The sequence below is a fragment of the Cetorhinus maximus genome, chromosome 34 (assembly GCF_964194155.1).
Source record: "Cetorhinus maximus chromosome 34, sCetMax3.hap1.1, whole genome shotgun sequence".
NCBI lineage: Eukaryota > Metazoa > Chordata > Chondrichthyes > Lamniformes > Cetorhinidae > Cetorhinus > Cetorhinus maximus.
Window position 1 is genome coordinate 11,667,172 of NC_135912.1, and position 23,419 is coordinate 11,690,590.

At 51.6% G+C, this 23,419-nt stretch overlaps 2 protein-coding genes across 10 annotated transcripts in view; one reads left to right on the forward strand and one right to left on the reverse strand.

The window, feature by feature from the left end:
- neurl4 (neuralized E3 ubiquitin protein ligase 4) overlaps positions 1–612 on the reverse strand; it is a 102,067-nt gene extending 101,455 nt beyond the window's left edge. For all 5 annotated transcript variants that reach the window (XM_078533788.1, XM_078533790.1, XM_078533791.1 and 2 more), the window contains exon 1: positions 426–612. In XM_078533788.1, coding sequence (XP_078389914.1) covers positions 426–590 — 165 coding nt within the window. In that variant the 5' untranslated portion in view covers positions 591–612. The remainder of the gene's footprint in view (positions 1–425) is intronic.
- A 320-nt stretch (positions 613–932) lies between these two features.
- The window catches only part of gps2 (G protein pathway suppressor 2), a 29,449-nt gene continuing 6,962 nt past the window's right edge, over positions 933–23,419 (forward strand). For 2 of the 5 annotated variants that reach the window (XM_078533818.1, XM_078533822.1), the window contains exons 1-9: positions 933–1,009; positions 2,710–2,837; positions 6,013–6,122; positions 6,659–6,810; positions 10,395–10,474; positions 12,677–12,753; positions 15,565–15,733; positions 17,604–17,690; positions 22,501–22,580. In XM_078533818.1, coding sequence (XP_078389944.1) covers positions 2,744–2,837; positions 6,013–6,122; positions 6,659–6,810; positions 10,395–10,474; positions 12,677–12,753; positions 15,565–15,733; positions 17,604–17,690; positions 22,501–22,580 — 849 coding nt within the window. In that variant the 5' untranslated portion in view covers positions 933–1,009; positions 2,710–2,743. Of the gene's footprint in view, positions 1,010–2,709; positions 2,838–6,012; positions 6,123–6,658; positions 6,811–9,968; positions 10,126–10,394; positions 10,475–12,676; positions 12,754–15,564; positions 15,734–17,603; positions 17,691–22,500; positions 22,581–23,419 lie in introns of all 5 variants that reach the window. The other 3 variants (XM_078533820.1, XM_078533819.1, XM_078533821.1) reach the window with 3 other exon arrangements.

The window sequence follows — 23,419 nt, forward strand, 5'->3', positions numbered from 1 at the left end:
CCAGCAGCATTATTATTACCAGCAGCATTATTATTATTACCAGCAGCATTATTATTATTACCAGCAGCATTATTATTATTACCAGCATCATTATTATTATTATTACCAGCAGCATTATTATTATTGCCAGCAGCATTATTATTATTACCAGCAGCATTATTATTATTGCCAGCAGCATTATTATTATTATTGCCAGCAGCATTATTATTATTACCAGCAGCATTATTATTATTGCCAGCAGCATTATTATTATTGCCAGCAGCATTATTATTATTACTCAGTCTCCTTTTAAAACACCCTTGCAGCCTCCCTCCTGCTGCCCCTTGAGCTGGTGGGGGCTTCACCTCCAGGAGTAGGCCTCGATCCCCGGTCTTTCCTGGCGGGGTTGCCCCAGCTCGGGGGTGGGGTCTCTCCCCCCCACTCACCTTCCTGTCGATCCGCACCTGGAAAACCTGCCCGTCCCGCAGCGGCTCCCGGCTCATGGCCAGGCCATGGTTAAACTCCTCGGTCGGCTTGTTGCGCTTGGCCGTGCGGTTGCCGTTCAGCAGCACCACCAGTTTGCCGGTCCTCAGGTGGAACTCAGCCGCCATCCTGACAGGGGGGAGGGGGAGGGGGGGGGAAGGGGGAAGGGAGGCCCCGCTCGGCCGCTACCACGGCCCAGCCCGCTCTTTGCGACACTCCCGCATTCACCCGCCGGAGCCTCCCGCAATCCACTTTCCGGCTGCGAGGGGGAGGGGGGGGTTGGGGGGCAACACAGCGCTACTTTACGGCAGCGGGGCAAATCGCACCCGCACTTTACGGCAAGCTCCCCTCCCCCCCACCCGCGCCAATTCACTCGGCCCGCATTGTCGTCCGACGCCCACGGTTTGCGGCCGTCTCACTTTACGGCTGCGGGGCGAGGGCGAGTTGAGGGAGAGCGGAGGAAGTGACGCGAGAGGAGGAGGAGGAGGAAGGTGCGTGATGGCGGCGGAGTGAGGGGGAGAGGCCCGGGGCCCGGGGGCTGGGAATGGTGAGGGCGAGAGGCAGGAGGCAGGGGAGATCTGGCAGGGGAGGCGGGGATCTGGGGGAGGAAAGGGATCTGGCGGTGGTGGGAGGGGGGATCTGGCGGGGGAGGGGGGGATCTGGCGGGGGAGGGGGGGATCTGGCGGGGGAGGGGGGGATCTGGTGGGGAGGAGGGATCTGGCGGCGGAGGGGGGATCTGGTGGGGAGGAGGGATCTGGCGGTGGTGGGGGATCTGGCGGCGGAGGGGGGATCTGGTGGGGAGGAGGGATCTGGCGGTGGTGGGGGATCTGGCGGCGGAGGGGGGATCTGGTGGGGAGGAGGGATCTGGCGGTGGTGGGGGATCTGGCGGCGGAGGGGGGATCTGGTGGGGAGGAGGGATCTGGCGGGGAGGGGGGAATCGCGGGGGAGGGGGGGATCTCGAGGAGGAGAGGGATGTGGTGGAGGGGGGATCTGGTGGGGGAGGGGGATCTGGCGGGGAAGAGGGATCTGGCGGTGGTGGGGGATCTGGTGGGGAGGAGGGATCTGGCGGGGAGGGGGGATCGCGGGTGGTCTGGAAAAAGCAAAGAATTTTGTGAGAGTTCAGGGTGAATCACTGATTCTGAGAGAGAAGCCAGTGTGGGGTTTCTTGGAAAGGGAGGGGGCTCTCACACTGGGTATGGTCCCACCGGATACCAGATCATGCTGGGGTACCGCTCTGCACAACTCTTATTGGGGTACCATCCAATGGGACTACCTGATACTGAGATCCACTGGCCACTTGTTCGCTGATTCTGAATTTTTGTCATTGCTTTTAAACCCACAGTCTTGTTCTTCCTCACTGCGCTTTATTGCACCCACCCTCTACTCCTCTTAACTCCTGCTTGTCCCCTACTCCCACCCTTCCCCAACTGTGCTGCATTCTTTCCACCAGTATTGAGGGGAGACAGAGGGCGCCTCATTCAGCAGCTGTCCTACTCTCTGGACCTCGTACCTGCACTTGGCAAAGATCTCGGCACCAGCTGAGGAGTTCACAGATACCAAACCTTGAACCATGTCAGAAACACGGCTTCAACTTCAGCAGGGAGCCCTCTTTATTTGGCATTTAAAGGGAGGCTGGATCTGCATCTGAGGGTGAAGGGATGAAGTAAGGTTGGAGGAGGCATGTGTGATGCAAAAAAACTGGCAAAAACCAGTTGGGCCTCTGCTATTTCTGTGCTGCACATTCTCTGTAAGATGTGAGTGTCGCTGGCTGGGCCAGCATTTATTGCCCATCCCTAATTGCCCTTGAGAAGGTGGTGGTGAGCTGCCTTCTTGAACCGCTGCAGTCCCTGTGGTGTAGGTACACCCACAGTGCTGTTAGGGAGGGAGTTCCAAGCTTGTGACCCAGCGACAGTGAAGGAATGGCGAAATATTTCCAAGTCAGGATGGTGAGTGACTGGAGGGGAACTTCCAGGTGGGGGTGTTCCCATGTGTCTGCTGCCCTTGTCCTTCTAGATGGTAGTGGGCGTGGGTTTGGAAGGAGGATTGGTGCGTTGCTGCAGTATCTTGTAGATGGTACACACTGTTGCCACGGTGCACCAGTGGTGAAGGGAGTATTGAGATCTGGTGGGCAGGCGTGGTGACCTAGCTGTGCTGACCTGGGTGATTTTGGGGGATTGTACCTGTTTGTTCTGCTGCAGCCACTCCCGTTCCACACAAACCTCATGTTGGTTTTTCTTTCCGGTCTAGCTTCTAGTGTCTGGCTCCTTCTGAAACTGAGACGATGCCAGCCCTACTGGAACGGCCCAAGATGTCGAGCGCAATGGCGCGGGCTCTTCACCAGCACATCATGAAGGAGCGAGCACGGAAAAGACAAGGTGGGAGCCTGGGGCAGGGTGGTAGCGAGAGTGGCAGTGAATATAGGTTGTGGCAAACCAGAATCGGGAGATCAGGCAAAGTTTTTAATAGGAAAAGGAAGAACTTGTATTTATATCGTGCTTTCAATGCCACCCTGGGACACCTCCTGTGATAAAGTAAGAAAGCAGCAAGTTGTGATCTGGAAGGCGCTGCCTGAAAGGGCAGTGGAAGCAGATTCAACAGGAACTTTCAAAGGGGAATTGGGGAAATAGTTGAAGGGAAGAATTTTGCAGGGCTTTGGGGAAAGGGGAGGGGGAAGCATAAGTATGAGCAGGAATAGGCCATTTGGCCCCTTGACTCTGTTTCACCATTCAGTAAGATTGTGGCAGATTGTCTCCCTCTGTTACATCTTTCTGCCCAGTCCCCAAATCCCTTCATTCCTTCAGCACCCAAAAATTCCAAAGATTTACAACCCTCTGAGTGACGAAATTTCTCCCCCTCCCAGTCCGAAATGGCCAACCCCGTATCCTGCGACTGTGACCCTTGTGTTCTAGACTCCCCAGCACCCTCCCAGCATTGGCCCTCTTGAGCCTGTTAAGAATTTTAGTTGCTTCACAGATCACCTCTCATTTGTCTAAACTCTCTGGAAGATCATCATTCCTAGTCGGGCAATCTCCTCATCCAGTGAACCTTCATTCCCCTCCCTCTAAGGTAAGTATGTTCTTCCTTAGGTAAGGAGAGCAGTTAAGGAGTTAATTGGTTAGCTCTTTCAAAGAGCTGGTACGGACATGCTGGGCTCATTGACCTTTGTTTGTGCTGTATGAGTCTGGCATGACATCGGGAGTTGTTGGCCCCTGGTACAGAGGGCTGTTTGCCGATCTACAGAGGAGAGCTGGAGGGCGGCACTGTTAGCTGTGGCTCTGTGGGCTACACTCCTTCACCTCTGAGTTGATGCTTATGGTTTCAAGTCCTGTTCCAGAGACTTCTTAACACATAAACCAGGCCAACGCTCCAAGTGCAGTCTAGGGAAAGTGGCCCCATCTACCCCTTCAAACTGACCTAAAAGATCCTGAGGCACTATTGCAGGGGCAGTTCTCCTCTGAGTCCTGACCAATGTTTATCCCTCAACCAACATCACTGGAAACAGTTGATCTGGTCATTGTCTAGTTGCTGGTCTCGGGAGGTTACTGTGAGCTGATTGGCTGCTGTGTTTCCAACATCACAACCACGGCGACGCTTAAAGAGTTTTTAATTGGCCTTACAGCACTTTGGGACACCCTGAGATCATGAAAGGGACTGTATAATTGCAAAATCATTTGTTCTTTGGGGGAACGTGTCAAGTAATAAAGGAGTCGCGTCGTAATTTTGGTTCCTGACACTGGGCATAGCGCTAAAGCTCGCCGCACTGCTCACAGGCAAGTGGGAAAATTCCCCGAGTTTTCTGTAAATCACTCTTAGGCTTTTCTCCCTCTCTCGGAGGAGATTCTGTGACTGAGGAGGGGCTGGGGAGGTTGGTCTTCAACCTCTCCTCACCTGTTAATGCTCAAAGGGTAGGGAAAGACCATCAACAACTTGAATTTATATCCCACTTTTAATGAAGTACAGCAAAGCAGTGCTTATTAAACAAAGCTTGACACTGACTCACATGACGATACATTAGGGCAGGTGAGCAGAAGCTTAGTCAAAGGTGTTTAAAAGCACCTTAGAGGAGGAGAGAGGTTGAGGGAGGGAATTCAGAGCTTAGAGCCTAAACAGCGGAAGGCACAGGAGCCACTGTTGGAGTGTTGAAAAATCGGAATGGAAGAGGCTAGAATTGGAGGATTGCCGAGATTTTGGAGGGTGAACAGAACTTGGCATGAGTTAGGAAATGGGAGCAGAGTGAAGAAGCTGGGCCACAGCGGATGGAAAACATCACCTGCCGGAGTTTTTTGAGGAGCTAACAGGGAAGGTTGATAAAGGAAACGCTGTTGATGTGGTGTATATGGATTTTCAAAAGCCATTTGATACAGTGCCACACAACAGACTTATGAGCAAAACTCTAGCTCGTGGAATAAAAGGGGAAATTGGCTGAGTGACAGGAAACAGAGAGTAGTGATAAATGGTTGTTTTTCAGATTGGAGGAAGGTTTATAGTGGAGTTCCCCAGGGGTCAGTGTTGGGACCCTTGCTCTTCCTGATATATATTAATGACCTAGACTGCGGTGTTCGGGGGATGATTTCAACATCCACATATGATACGAAGATTGGAAATGTTGTCAACTGTGATGGGGATAGTTTTGAACTTCAGAAGGACATAGACATGTTGGTGGATTGGGCAGACAAGTGGCAGATGAAGTTCAATGCAGAGAAGTGTGAGGTGATTTGTTTTGGCAGGAAAGATATGGAGAGACAGCGTAAAATAAAGGGAGATCCTCTAAAGGAGGTGCAAGAATAGAGGGACCTCGGTGTATATGTACATAGGTCATTGAAGATGATTGAGAGAGCAGTTAATAAAGCGTATAGTATCTTAGGCTTTATTAATAGGGACATTGAGTACAAGAGTAAGGAGGTCATGTTGAACTTGTATAAGACACCAGTTAGGTCTCATCTGATTGTGAACTGTGTCCAGTTCTGGGCGCCATACTTGAGGAAAGATGTGAAGACATTGGAGAGAGTACAGAAGAGATTCACAGAATGATTCCCGGGATGAAGAATTGTAGCTATGAGGATAGATTGGCGAGGTTGGGACTATTTTCCTTGGAGAAAAGAAGGAGACTTGATAGAGGTATTCAAGATCCTGAGGGGTGTGGACAGGGTAAATAGTGAAACTGTTCCCACTCAAGAGAACGTCAAGAACTAGAGGGCACAGATTCAAAATAATGGGCAAAAGGAGTAAATGTGATGTGAGGGAAAAAGGAGGTGGTGATGGTGGGAAACTGTGTGCAGTGTCCGAGGCCCTATGCCACTAACAGATTGGAAAGTCTCGGTGTGCCAGGGAGCCAGCCCCAAGCACAGCGTTTTCCGGTAAAAACACTCTGCAGGCTCTGGAGGAGGCTGTTCAGACCCTCAAGCCTGATCCACCATGAAGTAAGATCATGGTTGACCTGTGACCTAACTCCATATACCCCACATCCTTTGGGTAACCAAGATCCATCAACCACAGATTGCAAATGAAAGATGAATTGCCCTGTAACTGCTGATGTTGTGGCCTTTGCAGAGGAGGAGGAGGTGGACAAAATGATGGAACAGAAGATGAAAGAAGAGCAGGAACGGAAAAGGAAGAAAGAGATGGAGGAGCGGATGTCACTGGAAGAGACAAAGGAACAGGTACGTGTTGGGGGTGGGGTCCCTGACTGCTTTAGGGCCCATTTGGCCATTGGACTGTAGCCCAGACGCTCCACACCGACTGTCACCTGAAAGGGTCCAATTGAAATGAGCTCTAGTGTTCCCACAGTCCAGTGGGATTGAGTGTCCTAAGCTGGCACTAACGCTACCCCCTCAAATGGCCAATGTAGAAAATAGAGGGCGATTCTCAAAGGGACCAGGGAAGGAGTGTGGAGGGGCGGATTTTCCAAGGTCGGGGCCTGGGCCAGGGCTGCGAGGGAGCCTTGTTTTGATGTCTTCACACGACCAAACGCCAGGAGGACTGGGGTGTGGTGGGGGGAGTTCCGACTCTTAAGATCCCATCAGTTGAATGGTGCTTAAGGGCTGGTAACGGAGTCTGGTCTTCTCACTTAAAGTGAGAGACTGTTAGCGCACGGTGTGGAGAGAGAGCGGTGCTTCACTTGAACACTGCCCTGCGCTGTAAAACCCCTCGTTCCCTGCTCTCAGCTCACTGCCCTCCGTCCTGCTCCATTGTTTAGATTTCCAAGATGGAGTTAAAACTGCAAAGCCTACAGGAGGAGAAGCACCAGCTCTTTCTGCAACTGAAGAAAGTTCTTCACGAAGAAGAGAAGCGACGGGCTAAGATGAAGGAGCAGAGGTACAAGAGGCTTTTCTGTCTCAAGGCATCAGGGTGAGGCTTGCTGCAGTTGATTAGCCTGTCAGGGTTTGCTGTCCAATTTTCCAGGTTCCACAGATGCTGGTGGTTCTCAGCGTCTAATCCAAATTTGAGCCTATGGCGAATAGTGGTCAGCTATTCAGCTGTGTGTGTGTCGGGGGGGGGGGAGGGGTTGTGTGTGGGGCGGGGTGTGTCTGTGTCTGTGTGTTGGGGGGGGGGGGTGCCTGTCTTTGTGTGCAGGGGGAGTGTGTGTGTGTGGGGTGGGGTGTGTGTATGTGGGAGGGGGGTGTCGGTGCGTAGGGAGGGTGTGTCTTTGTGTGTGTGGGGGGGTGTGCCTGTCTTTGTGTGTTGGGGGGGGTGTGTGTGTTGGGGGGGCGTCTGTGCATAGGGAGGGTGTGTGTGTGGGGGGGGGTGCCTGTCTTTGTGTGTGGTGGGTGGGGGGGTGTGAGAGAGGCGTGTGTGGGGGGTGTGTGCCTGTGTGTGGTGGGGGGGTGTGTGTGTGTGTGTTGGAGGGGGGGGGGGTGCCTGTATGTGGTGGGGGGGTGTGGGTGTGAGAGAGGCGTGTGTGGGAGGTGTGTGCCTGTGTGTGGTGGGGGTGTGTGGGTATGAGAGAGGCGTGTGTAGGAGGTGTGTGCCTGTGTGTGGTGGGGGTGTGTGCCTGTGTGTGGTGGGGGTGTGTGGGTGTGAGAGAGGCATGTGTGGTGGGGGTGTGTGCCTGTGTGTGGTGGGGGTGTGTACCTGTGTGTGGTGGGGGTGTGTGCCTGTGTGTGGTGGGGGTGTGTGCCTGTGTGCTGGAGGTATTGTGACCAAGGCTGACCCTACCCTATGTGCTCCCCATCCAGCACACATGCTGTAGGGGATTGGCCTCCCCTCAGGAAGGCCGTGTGTGTGATTCGACTGTGGAGCACCTCACTGCTGTACATTCACCTGCGTCAGCTCAATGCTGAAGCTCACCAGTTTACCCCTGTCACACTGACACCAGCAGATGAGATTTAAAATGACACAAATCATTGAAAAGCTCTCGAATTGATGTGTGAAATGGATCAATTTTCCCTGGTGCAGCCTCCTGTGCTGTTGGTCAGATTTGAATATGTAACTTTGGGGGCTGCGGCTCCAATACTGTACCTGCTACACCACATCCCTATCCAGCTGCTGGTACGCAGCTGGCATTAACCTTCCAATAGCCTAGTGATACTGTGTAGTATGTGGTATAATTAATCAAAAGGCACTTCCGATGAGGCAGTAATCTTATCTCAGAGTTCAGATGACTTTCACAGGCTGCATTGATATTCTATTTTAAATTTAATAATGCAGCATTTATTGCCCATCCCTAATTGCCCTTGAGAAGGTGGTGGTGAGCTGCCTTCTTGAGCCGCTGCAGTCCATGTGGTGTAGGTACACCCACAGTGCTGTTCGAGAGGGCGTTCCAGGATTTTGACCCAGCGACAGTGAAGGAACGGCCGATATATTTCCAAGTCAGGATGGAGAGTGGCTTGGAGGGGAACTTCCAGAAGGTGATGTTCCCATCTATCTGCCGCCCTTGTCCTTCTAGATGGTAGTGGTCATGGATTTGGAAGGCGCTGTCTAAGGAGCCTTGGTGAGTTTCTGCAGTGCAGTGCACTGCTGCTACTGTCGGTCGGTGGTGGAGGGAGTAAATGTTTGTGGATGTAGTGCCAATCAAGCGGGGCTGCTTTGTCCTGACGGTGTCAAGCTTCTCGAGTGTTTTTGGAGTTGCACTCGCCCAGGCAGGTGGAGAGTATTCCATCACGCTCCTGATGGTGGACAGAGTCAGGAGATATGATGCTCCTCCAATCTGCCTGATTAAATTACAGCCTCCTGCTCCCCACATTGTGAATCAGGACTACCTATCATTTCACTGGGCTGAGCTTCCTTATCTATTTTTTCAAGTACTCTTTCTCAGGAAGGCCTGCATTTAATACCCTGTCATAACGTGCCCCCTGAGATGGTGCTGGTAGACCTTCCCCTCCATCTGCAGTCAGGGGTTTGACATCATAACTGGTTCCCTAGGCCACGAGGGAGGGCACGAGGTGTGGGACTTGAAGCCGTATAAGATCCAGTGTCAGGTTAGGATTCAGCTTTAAACTGACACCAGGCTCTGTGACTAAGTCAGATGGCTTAGGGTTCGATTAGGGTCTGTAGTGGGTTAACTGATCCAAGCAGGGGCAGTTCACCCACCGCAATGGCACGAGGGAGGATTCTCACTCCTGAACAAGTGGACAGAACCTTAAGATTAGAGGCAGACCATGAAAGCCAGCCCCTTGCGCATCCCTTATTTTAATCGATGCATCATTGGTGGCTGTGCCTTCAGCTGCCTGAGCCCCAAGGCCAGGAAATCCCTCCGCAAACCTCTCCAGCTCTCTCCCACCTCTCTTGTCTCCTTTAGAATTCTCCTTAAAACCCATCACTTTAACTGTTGTAGTACCTCCTGTGAAGTGCCTTGTGATGTTTTACTGTGTTAAAGGCACTATATAAATGCAAGTTGTAATTGCCTCTGTTTGTTCCTGCACAACGGGTTGTGGAAATCCGGAACTCCCGCCCCTGAAAAGGTAATAGACGCTCGGGCTCGATTGGGATTTTTCCGGACTGAGATGGATAGGTTTTTGTTGAGGAAGGATAGCAGGGAATATGGAGAAAGGTGGGTAAATGGGATAGAGATACAGATCAGCCATGATTTTAACTAAATGGCAGAAGAAACCCGAGGGGCTGAATGGCCTCAAGAAAGTGGCAAAGCGCAACTTGAAGGTGAAAGAAAGGATCTCGATAATGACATGACCATGGAGTGTAGCCCATGTACAGTACAGTTGCCTCTCACAGAGCCAGCTCGACTGTGTACTGTGCAGCTTTCAAAGACTCATAGGCGTTATCCGAGGCTAAGTGGGTAGAATTATTGTCAGAAGCTTCAAACTTCAGTCCAGAGACCTGTGCTCATAATCCCGGCTGATGGGACTAGACTGAGGGACTGCTGCTCCCTTCAGGTGAGATGTTAAACTGCTGTCTCGGGTCGACAGAAAGATCCCACTGCTGCGATGGGTGAGCAGGGGCATTCTCCCCCCGGCTCCTGCTCAATATTTTTATCATTCAAAAAGTATAACCCGGTCACTGCTGTTTGTGGGGTTTTGCTATGTGCAGACTGACTGCCTTATTTCCAACAGGCCAACAATGATTACACTTGCAAAGCGTTTCTTTGGTTGTAAAGTGCTTTGGAACATTCTGAGGGTTGTGAAACATTGCAGACAAGCAGCCTCCCTTGAAAACACTGAGGTACCACCGCCAGGCCAGGTACTTCACCAATGCAGCCGTTCTTTACAGGTGAGCCCAGGTGGCGTTGTGTCGCTAGGTTATTCGATGTGGAAGGCGTCACTCAGTGGCATCCCCGTGGAGTAGTGACCAGCTGTAGGAATGCAAGATGGTCCTGCCTCGCCCGCCAGCCCAGGACTATTGGGACAAATTGTAGGAGCTGCACTACTCCCTGCCGACTGGTTTAGATCAGGCAGATCAGCACGGTGACTGGGTCATTCTTGTACACACAGTTGATCAAACGGTGTGATCACTTTTGCACCTTGTGTCTTTCATTCTAGTGATATGAACACCCTGACCCAGGCTACCTACCCACAGGCACTGGCTGTCCATTCCAGTCAGCATCTGATCAATATACAAGGTAAGGTCACTGTCACCCATCAGCCTTTAAACCACTTCAGACCATAGTAACAGGAGGAGGCCATTCAGCCCCTCGAACGTCTTCTGCCATTCAATTGGATCGGGGCTGCTCTGTATCTCACTATCGAGCGCCTCGATTCCATTAACCCTTAATCCCTTACCCAACAAACATTTATCAATCTCAGCTTTGAGATTTCCAGTTGACCTCCAGCCCCAGCAGCTTTTTGAGAGGATTTCCATTCTCCTTTGTGTGAGGAAGTGCTCCCTTTCACCACCCCTGAAAGGCCTGGCTCGAGTTTTAAGGTTCTGCCCCCTTGTTCTGGACTCCCTCGTTCTCCAGCATCCCCCTCCAATTTCACTCTATCAATCCGATCAAATCCATTAATCACTTTAAAACCCTTCATTAGATCCCCCCCCTTAATCGAGGGGATATAGGTCGATTGACTTCCTCTGAAACTTTTTGTATCTCCTACATGCATCATGAGAGTTGGAATTGAAAACGTGCTTCAGTTGTACATAGCCCTGCTCAGACGCTATCTGGAGTAACTGGCTTCAGTCCTGGGCACCACATCTTAGGAAGGATAGGTCGGCCTTGGAGAGGGTGCAATGAGACCAGGCTAAAAGGGTTAAATTTCCAGGACAGGTTACCCAGACTAGGCTTATGTTCCCTCCAGTTTAGAAGATTAAGGGGTGATCTAATCAAAGTGTTTAAGATGATTAAAGGATTTGATAAGGCTGATAAAGAGAAACTATTTCCTCTGGTTGTGGGGGTGAAGCCCAGAACAAGGGGGTTAGAGCACTTTTTCATAAAAGCATGTACTGTTTTGATCTGCTTATTTGTGTTGGAAACAGTTCAGAGAAGGTTCACTCGTCTCATTCCTGGGATGAAGGGTTTATTTTATGAAGGAAGGTTGAGCAGGCTGGGCTATGTCCATTGGAGTTTAGGAGAATGCGAGGTGATCTTGTTGAAACGTATAAGAGGCTGAGGGGACTTGACAGGGCAGATACAAGGAGGATGTTTCCCCTCGTGATGGAGACTAAAACCAGGGGACACTGTTTAAGGGGTCGACCATTTAAGATGAAAATGAGAAAAAAAAAAACTTCTCTCAGAGGATGGTTAGTCTCTGGAATCCTCGTCCCCAGAGGGAGCAGTGGAGTCATTGAATTTATTCCAGGCTGGGTTAGACAGATTTTTGATTGACAAAGGAGTCGAAGGTTATGAGGCTGGGCAGGAACATGGCATTGAGGCTACAGTCAAATCAACCGTGATCTTATTGAAAATGGTGGAACAGGCTTGAGGGGCTGAATGACCTACCCCTACTCTAAAGTCCTATGTTCCAGTGTTCAAAGGGGAGTGGAAACCTGAAACTCTCTCCCCTCAAAAGCTGAAGGGTTACCTGAAAATTTCAAAACTGAGATTTGATAGATTTTTATTGAGGAAGGGGATTGAAGGGTAAGGAACCAAGGATGGAGTTAAGATAGAGTTGTGGTTAGTAAATCTAATAATCTTACACGAATCAGCCAGGATCTGACTGAATGAGGGATCAGGCTCGAGGGGTTGAATGGCCTCTCCTGTCACAGGTCACAGGTGTGCATGAAGAGTTCGGCAATGTTTTCTCCCAATGTTGTCATTTACCCCTTTCCCCTGAAGGAGGCACTGTGTCCAGGTGTGCTCCGATGTACACTGCATCCAGCAGGATATGACAGCAGGCTGACTAACAGTGAGGGCTATCACAGTCTAGACTTACTCACATCTGAAACTCGCTTTCTGGTGAGGGGCCAGGAGCAGCAGGGCTGGCTGACTGTGTTATTTAATCATTTCTTCACTGCTTATCCCTTGCGCTCACAGCAATTATAAACATGAAGGTTACTGACGCACGAACTGGGTATTTTGGAAAATCCAAGCAGCCTTTCGGACCATGCTCCAGTGTGACTAAGTGGTGTTAGCTGTTGACCTGAGGAGCTGCCTGCCTCTGATGTTGCCAGACACAGGTTACCTGCCTCTGACTAGAATCGTTGTTAATACAGTGTGAGCAGCCCATGGGAAGCTTCATGCAGAGGGTCTGAAATATGCACAATCTGATTGGACACCAGCTGGTGTTTGCCCTCACCTCCCCCCCACCCCCCCAGACCCCTCAGCGCTGACAGGCACCAAGAGGAGATGACATTTCACCTTTTCCCCCCCCTCTTTCTTGTCCTGCAGAAGGCCACGGGAGGCCAGGGGGGCTGCTGGGAGATCGGCCGAAATCGCAGATGTTCCCATCGGGAGCCATAGCCCAGGTAAATCTTCTCCAGGCCTTGCTGAGCCTCGGTCAGTTTGGAGTACAGGCTCAAAGTGGGGTTAGTGAGACACTCTCTACAGGCTTTGCCTTTCGAACCGTTGCACGTGCTCAGTGGGTATCCCTCTTGCCTCTGAGTCAGGCAGTCCATGGATTCCAGTCCAGAGGCTGGAGCGCATCACCCAGCCTGATACTCGCAGCGCCTGTTAGGGTGCTCCTTTTCCAGTGAGACCTCCAAACCAATGAATACAAAAAGGGAATTGAACCTCGATATGAGGCCCTCAAAGCTCCACTGCACAAATCTCAGCCATCACCACCACCAAAGACAGATTAGCTGGTTATTATCACTCGGTTGTATGGATTGGGTTTTGCTGTGTGTCAATTGGCTGCCACATATCCTACATTACAACAGTGGTACAGTTCATAAGTAAAGTGCAAAGGCTGTAAAATGCTTGTGGGTGCCCTGAGGTCATGAAAGGAATTTCTCTCTCTCTCTTCACAGTGTCTCTGTATCTTTTACTTTCTCTCTCAGTGAACCGGTGGATGTACTGTACTTAGATTTTCAGAAGGCATTTGATAAGATATCGAAGGTTATTGGGGAAAATAAAAGCTTGTGATGTAGGGGATAACATATTAGCGTGGATAGAAGATTGGCTAGCTAACAGGAAACAGTAAGCAAAAATGGGTCATTTTCTGGTTGACAGGATGTAATGAGTGGTGTGCCACAGGGATCAGTGCTGGGGCCTCAATTTCTTACAATTTATATAAATGACTTGAATGAAGGGACAGATGGTATGGTTGCTAAATTTACTGATGACACTAAGATAGATAGGAAAGTAAGTTGTGACAAGGACATGAGGCTACAAAAGGATACAAATAGGTTAAGTGAGTGGGTAAAGATCTGGCAAATGGAGTATAATGTGGGCACGTGTGAAATTGTTCATTTTGGCAGGAAGAATAAAAAAGAAGCTTATCTAAATGGTGAGAGATTGCAGAGCTCTGAGATTCAGAGGGACCTGGGTGTCCTAGTGCATGAATCACAACAGGTTAGTGTGCAGGTACAGCAAGTCATTAGCAAAGCTAAGGAGGAGATAGACAGGTTTTTAATTAGTAACGGGTTGAAAGGTTATGGGCAGAGGGTGGGAAATTGGAGTTGAGGCTGAAATGAGATCAGCCATGATCGTATTGAATGGCGGGGCAGGCTCGAGGGGCTGAATCGCCCACTCCTGCTCCTAGTTCTTATGTTCTAATAGAATATCATCATTTATTATGAGGGGAATTGAATACAAAAGTAGGGAGGTTATGCTTCAGTTATACAGAGCACTGCGGACACCACATTTGGAGTACTGTGTACAGTATTGGTCTCCTTATTTAAGGAAGGATGTAAATGTGTTGGAAGCAGTTCAGAGAAGGTTTACTAGACTAATACCTGGAATGGTTTTACGAGGAAGGGCTGGACAGGTTAGGCTTGTATCCGCTGGAGTGTAGAAGAGTAAGAGTGCCTGAAACACAGATCCTGAGGGGTCTTGACAGGGTGGATGTGGAGAGGATGTTTCCCCCTGTGGGAGAATCTACAACTAGGGGTCACTGTTTAAAAATAAGGGGTCACTCATTTAAGACAGAGGTAAGGAGATATTTTTTTCTCTTGGGGTTGTGAGCCTTTGGAACTCTTCCACTGAAAAGGTGGTAGAGGCAGAGTCTTTGAATATTTTTAAGGCAGAGCTAGATAGATTCTGGATAAGCAAGGAGGTGAAAGGTTATCGGGAGTAGGCAGGAATGTGGGGTTGAGGTAAAATCAGATCAGCCATGATCTTATTGAATGGAGGAACAGGCTCGAGGGGCCGAGTGGCCTACTCCTGCTCCTAATTTCTATCTTCATATGCTTTCACTCCCTTTCTCACTCTTCCTCCCTCACTCCCTCTCTCTTCCTGTCTCCTTTCTCTCTGTCTCACTCAGTGTGTCTTGGGCTGTGTGCCTCTCCCTATCTCTATCTCTTGCCCAAACACTCTCCCTTTCATCTGGGCTGTCTCTCGCTTGAACTCGCCTCTCGCTAAGTTTCACTGTGTCACTCAATCTCACTCACTCGCTCGGCCTGACTCTCTTGCTCGCTTGTTCAGCCTCACTCTCTCACTTGGTCAGCCTCACACTCCCATGCTCTCGCCCGCTCGCTCAGCCCCGCACACTCGCTCGCTCACCGGCCAGGCCCCGCTTGGTTTCTCCCTGGCTCGCTCTCTCACTCGGTTTCTCCCTCGCTCGCTCTCTCACTCGGTTTCTCGCTCGCTCGCTCAGTCTCTCTCTCTCTCTCACTCAGTCTCTCCCTCTCTCGCTCAGTCTCTCTCTCTCTCGCTCAGTCTCTCCCTCGCTTGCTCAGTCTCTCCCTCGTTCGCTCTCTCCCTCGCTCGCTCGCTCCCTCGCTCGCTCAGTCTCTCCCTCGCTCGCTCAGTCTCTCCCTCGTTCGCTCACTCCCTCCCTCACTCGCTCGCTCCCTCTCTCCCTCGCTCGCTCTCTCCCTCGCTCGCTCCCTCTCTCTGGCTGGCACAGACATGATGGGCTGAATGGCCTCTTTCTGCATTGTAACTTTTCTATGGCTCAATGTGGTTCTTGCTTTGTCTGTCTCACTCTCTTGCTGAGTCTCAATCTCTCAATCTGTCTCACTCAGGCTACACCTCTCTCTCTCTCTCTCTGTTTCTTGCTTGACCAGCCACACTCTCACTCGCTCACTCTCTCTCTCTCTCTCATTCCCTAACATGGTGTCTCTCCTCCTCTCATTTGGTTTTTCTCTTTGTCTCAATCTCTTTCTTTCTCTTCCCAGAGCCGTGCATTCACGGTACAGGCTGGATTCACAGCTGCACAAACAGACCATCCACAGTACCAGACTGGCCAGTCAGGACATAGCAGTTACCCAGTTAGCCAGACACAACATGGACCATCTTATGGGCCGGGACAGGCCGTCACCTACGCCAGCAGCCAACAGCTTCGAGGTGAGTCAGCTATTCCTGCGCTTACCGAGCCCACACACACTGGACACTGTGAGACAGAGCGTCTCCCACAGTGAGACAGGGCGTCTCCCCCCTCCCGCAGTGAGACAGGGCGTCTCCCCCTCCCGCAGTGAGACAGGGCGTCTCCCCCTCCCGCAGTGAGACAGGGCGTCTCCCCCTCCCGCAGTGAGACAGGACGTCTCCCGCAGTGAGACAGGGCGTCTCCCGCAGTGAGACAGGGTCTCCCCCTCCCGCAGTGAGACAGGGTCTCCCCCTCCTGCAGTGAGACAGGGCGTCTCCCGCAGTGAGACAGGGTCTCCCCCTCCCGCAGTGAGACAGGGCGTCTCCCCCTCCCGCAGTGAGACAGGGTCTCCCCCTCCCGCAGTGAGACAGGGCGTCTCCCTCCCGCAGTGAGACAGGGCGTCTCCCTCCCACAGTGAGACAGGGTCTCCCCCTCCCGCAGTGAGACAGGGCGTTCCCTCCCGCAGTGAGACAGGGTCTCCCCCTCCCACAGTGAGACAGGGTCTCCCCCTCCCGCAGTGAGACAGGGCGTTCCCTCCCGCAGTGAGACAGGGCGTCTCCCTCCTGCAGTGAGACAGGGTCTCCCCCTCCCGCAGTGAGACAGGGTCTCCCCCTCCCGCAGTGAGACAGGGCGTCTCCCTCCCGCAGTGAGACAGGGCGTCTCCCTCCCGCAGTGAGACAGGGCGTCTCCCCCTCCCGCAGTGAGACAGGGCGTCTCCCGCAGTGAGACAGGGTCTCCCCCTCCCGCAGTGAGACAGGGCGTCTCCCTCCCGCAGTGAGACAGGTCGTCTCCCTCCCGCAGTGAGACAGGGTCTCCCCCTCCCGCAGTGAGACAGGGTCTCCCTCCCGCAGTGAGACAGGGTCTCCCTCCCGCAGTGAGACAGGGTCTCCCTCCCGCAGTGAGACAGGGTCTCCCTCCCGCAGTGAGACAGGGCGTCCCCCTCCTTGCACTTTGCCTGTCGGTATTTGGTTTGATTGATTGCCTATTGCAGAGTGATCTCCCCTTGCGCTGGGGTTTGGACCCTCAGCCTCTTTCTCTGGACTGGCAGTGCCCACCTGACCCTGACCCTCTCACTCAGACCCTCTGCAATCTCCAGCTCTGACCTTCCAGTGGGAGATCGAGCCCAGCTCTTGGACCTTGACAGAATTTCATGTCCAGCTGGTCTGGAACACAGAGGTCACCTGTACCTGGGGCACTCCCACCCTCCCTTTCCCAGGGTTAGTTTAGTTCTCACCAGCTTTTTGGCTGCACGCAATGGACAGCCCGCTCCCTCATTCCTTTCTGCCTGTGCCATCACTGACTAGCGGGCGAGCTTAGTACCGTGGATCGTGAAATAGTTGGAAAGGGGAGATGGGTTGGAAACAAGGTTAAATGGATTTAAAAGGGGGGCCTTCAGTTGCCTGGCCCCCAAGTGTTAATGATACATTAATTGTGTTTAATTGTTGATGAATTGCGGGCGTGAACTGGGCGTTCACTTGAAGCTGCTCGAAAGAGACCCAGACTAAAACCTGGTTGTTGGATGAGGAGATGCGTGCTTGTAATGTGCAGAACTGGAAATAAACTAAAAGGGTGTAAATATTGGCCTCAGTTCTATCCTTTACCAACTGGCTTTCTGAAATAAGCTCTGGAATTCCACCCCCCGTAAACCCCACTCCTCCTTTAAGATGCTTCTTAAAACCGACGTTTGACTGAACTTTTGTTCTGCTATCTCCTGGTGTAGATCAGTGTCGAATTCTGTTTGGTAATTGTTCCTATGAAGAGTCGTTTTACTTTGTTAAAGGTGCTCTCTGAATGCAAGTTGTTGTTGTTGTTGTTGTTGTTAACCCTACTCTTGTTTTTTATATCTATCAGGGCCTTCTGCTTTCCAGACAATGTCTGCGTACATCCCACATCAGCAGACTGCGTATGCTGTCCATGGACACTTCACCCCTCAACAAGGTAAGGAGAGAGGCAGCAGCTCACACCAGCTACTGGGGATCTCTGGTGTCTGTCTTGTTGGCACGGTGTGATTAGCACCAGCAGGTATTGGCCACTGGCTATTCAACAGGGTGGGTGGTCCCAGCTCAGCCCAGACCCCTCCATGCCTTGAAGCCATGTGCGTCCCCGCGCTTTGTCCACAGGAGTCACTGGTAATTATTGGAAGCAGGAGCAGAAGAAATAGGAGCTGGAGGAGACCACTCAGCCCGTCAAGCCTGCTCCGATATTCAGCCCGATCATGGCCAATCTTCTGCCTCAACTCCATTCTCCCGCCCACTTCCCATGTCCCTCAATTCCCTCAGAGACCAAAAACCTGTATCTCGACCATAAATATACTCAACAACGGAGCATCCACAACCCTCCGAGGTAGAGAATTCCAGGGATTCACAACCCTCTGAGTGAAGAGATTTCTCCTCATCTCAGTCCCTAAATGATCGGCCCCTTATCCTGAGACTGTTCCCCGTGTTCTAAATTCCCCGGCCCAGGGGGAGGGGTGGGGGGAAACAATCTCTCAGCGTCCACCCTGTCAAACCCCTTCAGAATATCACGTTTCAATGAGATCACCTCTCATTCTTCTAAACTCCAGAGAATATAGACCCAGTTTACTCAGCCTCTCATCATAGGGCAATCTTTCATCCTGGCTTGTATGTTTTTGCCCACGTGTGTGACTGGGTGAGCGGGTGGGCAAGTAAGTGTGCGGGTGCGGTTATGCGAGGGTGTGAGCACAGGGAGCCTGGGGGTGTCAGTGCAGGGGCCTGGGGGTGTGAGCGCGGGTATGTGAGTATGTGTGAGTGCAGGGGTGTGTGCAGTGGTGGGCGTGTGTGGGTATTTGCGAGTACATGTGTGTGGATGTGGGTGTTTAGTGGTACAGGTGTGTGGGTGTTTGCGGGTACAGGTGTGTGGCTGTTTGCGGGTATAGGTGTGTGGGTGTGTGCATTTGCGGGTACAGGTGTGTGGGTGTGGGTGTTTGCGGGTACAGGTGTGTGGGTGTGGGTGTTTGCGGGTATAGGTGTGTGGGTGTTTGCGGGTACAGGTGTGTGGGTTTGGGTGTTTGCGGGTACAGGTGTCTGGGTGTTTGCGGGTACAGGTGTGTGGGTGTTTGCAGGTACAGGTGTGTGGATGTGGGTGTTTGCGGGTACAGGTGTGTGGATGTGGGTGTTTGTGGGTACAGGTGTGTGGATGTGGGTGTTTGCGGGTACAGGTGTGTGGGTGTTTGTGGGTACAGGTGTGTGGATGTTTGCGGGTACAGGTGTGTGGATGTGGGTGTTTGCGGGTACAGGTGTGTGGATGTGGGTGTTTGTGGGTACAGGTGTGTGGATGTTTGCGGGTACAGGTGTGTGGATGTGGGTGTTTGCGGGTACAGGTGTGTGGATGTGGGTGTTTGCGGGTACAGGTGTGTGGATGTGGGTGTTTGCGGGTACAGGTGTGTGGGTTTGGGTGTTTGCGGGTACAGGTGTGTGGATGTGGGTGTTTGCGGGTACAGGTGTGTGGATGTGGGTGTTTGCTGGTACAGGTGTGTGAATGTGGGTGTTTGCGGGTACAGGTGTGTGGATGTGGGTGTTTGCGGGTACAGGTGTGTGGGTTTGGGTGTTTGTGGGTACAGGTGTGTGGATGTGGGTGTTCGCGGGTACAGGTGTGTGGATGTGGGTGTTTGCGGGTACAGGTGTGTGGATGTGGGTGTTTGCGGGTACAGGTGTGTGGATGTGGGTGTTTGCGGGTACAGGTGTGTGGATGTGGGTGTTTGCGGGTACAGGTGTGTGGATGTGGGTGTTTGCGGGTACAGGTGTGTGGATGTGGTTGTTTGCGGGTACAGGTGTGTGGGTGTTTGCGGGTACAGGTGTATGGTTGTGTGTGTTTGTAGGTACAGGTGTGTGGGTGTTTGCGGGTACAGGTGTGTGGGTGTTTGCGGGTACAGGTGTGTGGGTGTTTGCGGGTACAGGTGTGTGGGTGTTTGCGGGTACAGGTGTGTGGGTGTTTGTAGGTACAGGTGTGTGGGTGTTTGCGGGTACAGGTGTGTGGATGTGGGTGTTTGCGGGTACAGGTGTGTGGATGTGGGTGTTTGCGGTATAGGTGTGTGGGTTTGGGTGTTTGCGGTACAGGTGTGTGGGTTTGGGTGTTTGTGGGTACAGGTGTGTGGGTGTGGGTGTTTGCGGTACAGGTGTGTGGGTGTGGGTGTTTGTGGGTACAGGTGTGTGGGTGTGGGTACAGGTGTGTGGGTGTGGGTGTTTGCGGTACAGGTGTGTGGGTGTGGGTGTTTGCGGTACAGGTGTGTGGGTTTGGGTGTTTGCGGGTACAGGTGTGTGGATGTGGGTGTTCGCAGGTACAGGTGTGTGGATGTGGGTGTTTGTAGGTACAGGTGTGTGGGTATGGGTGTTTGTGGGTATGGGCGTGTGGGTGTTTGCGGGTACAGGTGTGTGGGTGTTTGTGGGTACAGGTGTGTGGTTGTGTGTGTTTGTAGGTACAGGTGTGTGGGTGTGGGTGTTTGCGGGTACAGGTGTATGGTTGTGTGTGTTTGTAGGTACAGGTGTGTGGGTGTTTGCGGGTACAGGTGTGTGGGTGTTTGCGGGTACAGGTGTGTGGGTGTGGGTGTTTGCGGGTACAGGTGTGTGGGTTTGGGTGTTTGCGGGTACAGGTGTGTGGATGTGGGTGTTTGCAGGTACAGGTGTGTGGTTGTGTGTGTTTGTAGGTACAGGTGTGTGGGTGTTTGCGGGTACAGGTGTGTGGGTGTTTGCGGGTACAGGTGTGTGGGTGTGGGTGTTTGCGGGTACAGGTCTGTGGGTTTGGGTGTTTGCGGGTACAGGTGTGTGGATGTGGGTGTTTGCAGGTACAGGTGTGTGGGTGTTTGCGGGTACAGGTGTATGGTTGTGTGTGTTTGTAGGTACAGGTGTGTGGGTGTTTGCGGGTACAGGTGTATGGTGTGTGTTTGTAGGTACAGGTGTGTGGGTGTTTGCGGGTACAGGTGTATGGTTGTGTGTGTTTGTAGGTACAGGTGTGTGGGTGTTTGCGGGTACAGGTCTGTGGGTTTGGGTGTTTGCGGGTACAGGTGTGTGGATGTGGGTGTTTGCGGGTACAGGTCTGTGGGTTTGGGTGTTTGCGGGTACAGGTGTGTGGATGTGGGTGTTTGCAGGTACAGGTGTGTGGTTGTGTGTGTTTGTAGGTACAGGTGTGTCATCGAGGACATCAAAGGAAAGGACCAAAGATGAGAGCTAAACACTGCAGTTGCTGGAAATCGGAAATAAAAACTGAAAATGCTGGTAAACCCTGGAGCTCTGGCAGCCTCTGTGGAGTTAACGTTGTGAGTCAGGCAGCTTTTCTTCAGAACTGAAGAACTCTCATTCTCCCTGCACAGATGTTGTTAGGCCTGCTGAGTTTTCCCACATATTTTGTGTTTTTCCAGCATTTGCTGTGTTTATTGAAGATAAAGAGCACCATGTTGATCAGTGCAGGTTACTCAGTGGGTAGCGCTGTGTCGGCACTGAGTCCGAAGGTTGTGTGTTTAAGATTTGTTGCAGAGACTTGAGCACACAGTCTACACTGCAACTCCCAGTGCCGACACCGCCTTTCACACGAGACTCCGTCTGTCCTCTCGTATGGATCTCAGTGAAAAAGCAGCAACAGTGTTCTCCACAGTGTCCTGGCTGATATTTATCCCTTTACCAACATCACTGAGACAGATTATTTGGTCATTAATCATTTTGGTGTTTGTGGGATCTTGCTATTCACAGATTGGCTGCTGCATTTCCGGCATTACAACAGTGACTGTGCTTCAGATGTACACACATGTACACAGGCTCATGTAGATATTCATGGACACTTCCAAGCAAATCTGCTGGCTTAATCCTAACCCATTCACCATCACCCACCACTATTTCTTCATTCATGGGATGTGGCTGGGCCAGCATTTATTACCCATCCCTAGTTGCCCTTGAGAAGATGGTTGTGAGCTGCCTTCTTGAACCGCTGCAGTTCCTGTGGTGTAGGTACACCCACAGTGCTGTGGGCACTGACTTGTGGTGGCAGCGTTTGTCAGTGATTGGGTCCATTGGGATTGGGGAAAATGGGAGTGATTGGGAAGGAGTTTGGGTCCATTGGGATTGTGTACAATGGGAGTGAACGGGAAGGAGTTTGGAGCGTTGGGATTGTAGACAATGGGAGTGAACGGGAAGGAGTTTGGAGCGTTGGGATTGTAGACAATGGGAGTGAATGGGAAGGAGTTTGGAGCATTGGGATTGTAGACAATGGGAGTGAACGGGAAGGAGTTTGGAGTGTTGGGATTGTAGACAATGGGAGTGAACGGGAAGGAGTTTGGAGCGTTGGGATTGTAGACAATGGGAGTGAACGGGAAGGAGTTTGGAGCGTTGGGATTGTAGACAATGGGAGTGAACGGGAAGGAGTTTGGAGCATTGGGATTGTAGACAATGGAGTGAATGGGAAGGGGTTTGGGTCCATTGGGATTGTGTACAATGGGAGTGAATGGGAAGGAGTTTGGAGCGTTGGGATTGTGGACAATGGGAGTGAACAGGAAGGAGTTTGGAGCGTTGGGATTGTGGACAATGGGAGTGAACAGAAAGGAGTTTGGAGCGTTGGGATTGTAGACAATGGGAGTGAATGGGAAGGAGTTTGGAGCATTGGGATTGTAGACAATGGGATTGTACACAATCCCAATGGAAGAGTGCCCCTTATCAATCATTAAGTTGGGTATGGGCTTTTGAAGTTGCCACTTTTAGTTTGCTGCTCCAGCTTCTAATCCATGTCTCCCTCTTCGTTACAGGCTTCATACCTCCAAGTACAGCAATTCCCTTACAGAAACAGCTGGAACATGCAAACCAGCAGTCCGGATTCACCGATTCTGTACGTAGTTCTTGTCGTCTTGTTCTCACACACCACCATTCAGTGCATTCAGGGTCACACAAGCATATCAATCCAAACACAAGGTTCCTTAGGACTCCCCATTGTCCATTATGCCAATGCTCCAAACTCCTTCCCGTTCACTCCCATTGTCTACAATCCCAATGCTCCAAACTCCTTCCCATTCACTCCCATTCTCTACAATCCCAACGCTCCAAAACTCCTTCCCATTCACTCCCATTGTCTACAATCCCAACGCTCCAAACTCCTTCCCATTCACTCCCATTGTCTACAATCCCAATGCTCCAAACTCCTTCCCGTTCACTCCCATTGTACACAATCCCAACGCTCCAAACTCCTTCCCTTTCACTCCCATTGTCTACAATCCCAACGCTCCAAACTCCTTCCCGTTCACTCCCATTGTCTACAATCCCAACGCTCCAAACTCCTTCCCATTCACTCCCATTGTACACAATCCCAGTGGACCCAAACTCCTTCCCATTCACTCCCATTGTACACAATCCCAGTGGACCCAAACTCCTTCCCATTCACTCCCATTGTACACAATCCCAATGGACCCAAACTCCTTCCCATTCACTCCCATTTTCCACAATCCCAAAGACCCAAACCCCTTCCCATTCACTCCCATTGTACACAATCCCAATGGACCCAAACCCCTTCCCGTTCACTCCCATTGTACACAATCCCAATGGACCCAAACCCCTTCCCATTCACTCCCATTGTACACAATCCCAATGGACTGAAATCCTTCCGATTCACTCCCATTGTACACAATCCCAATGGACCCAAACCCCTTCCCATTCACTCCCATTTTCCACAAT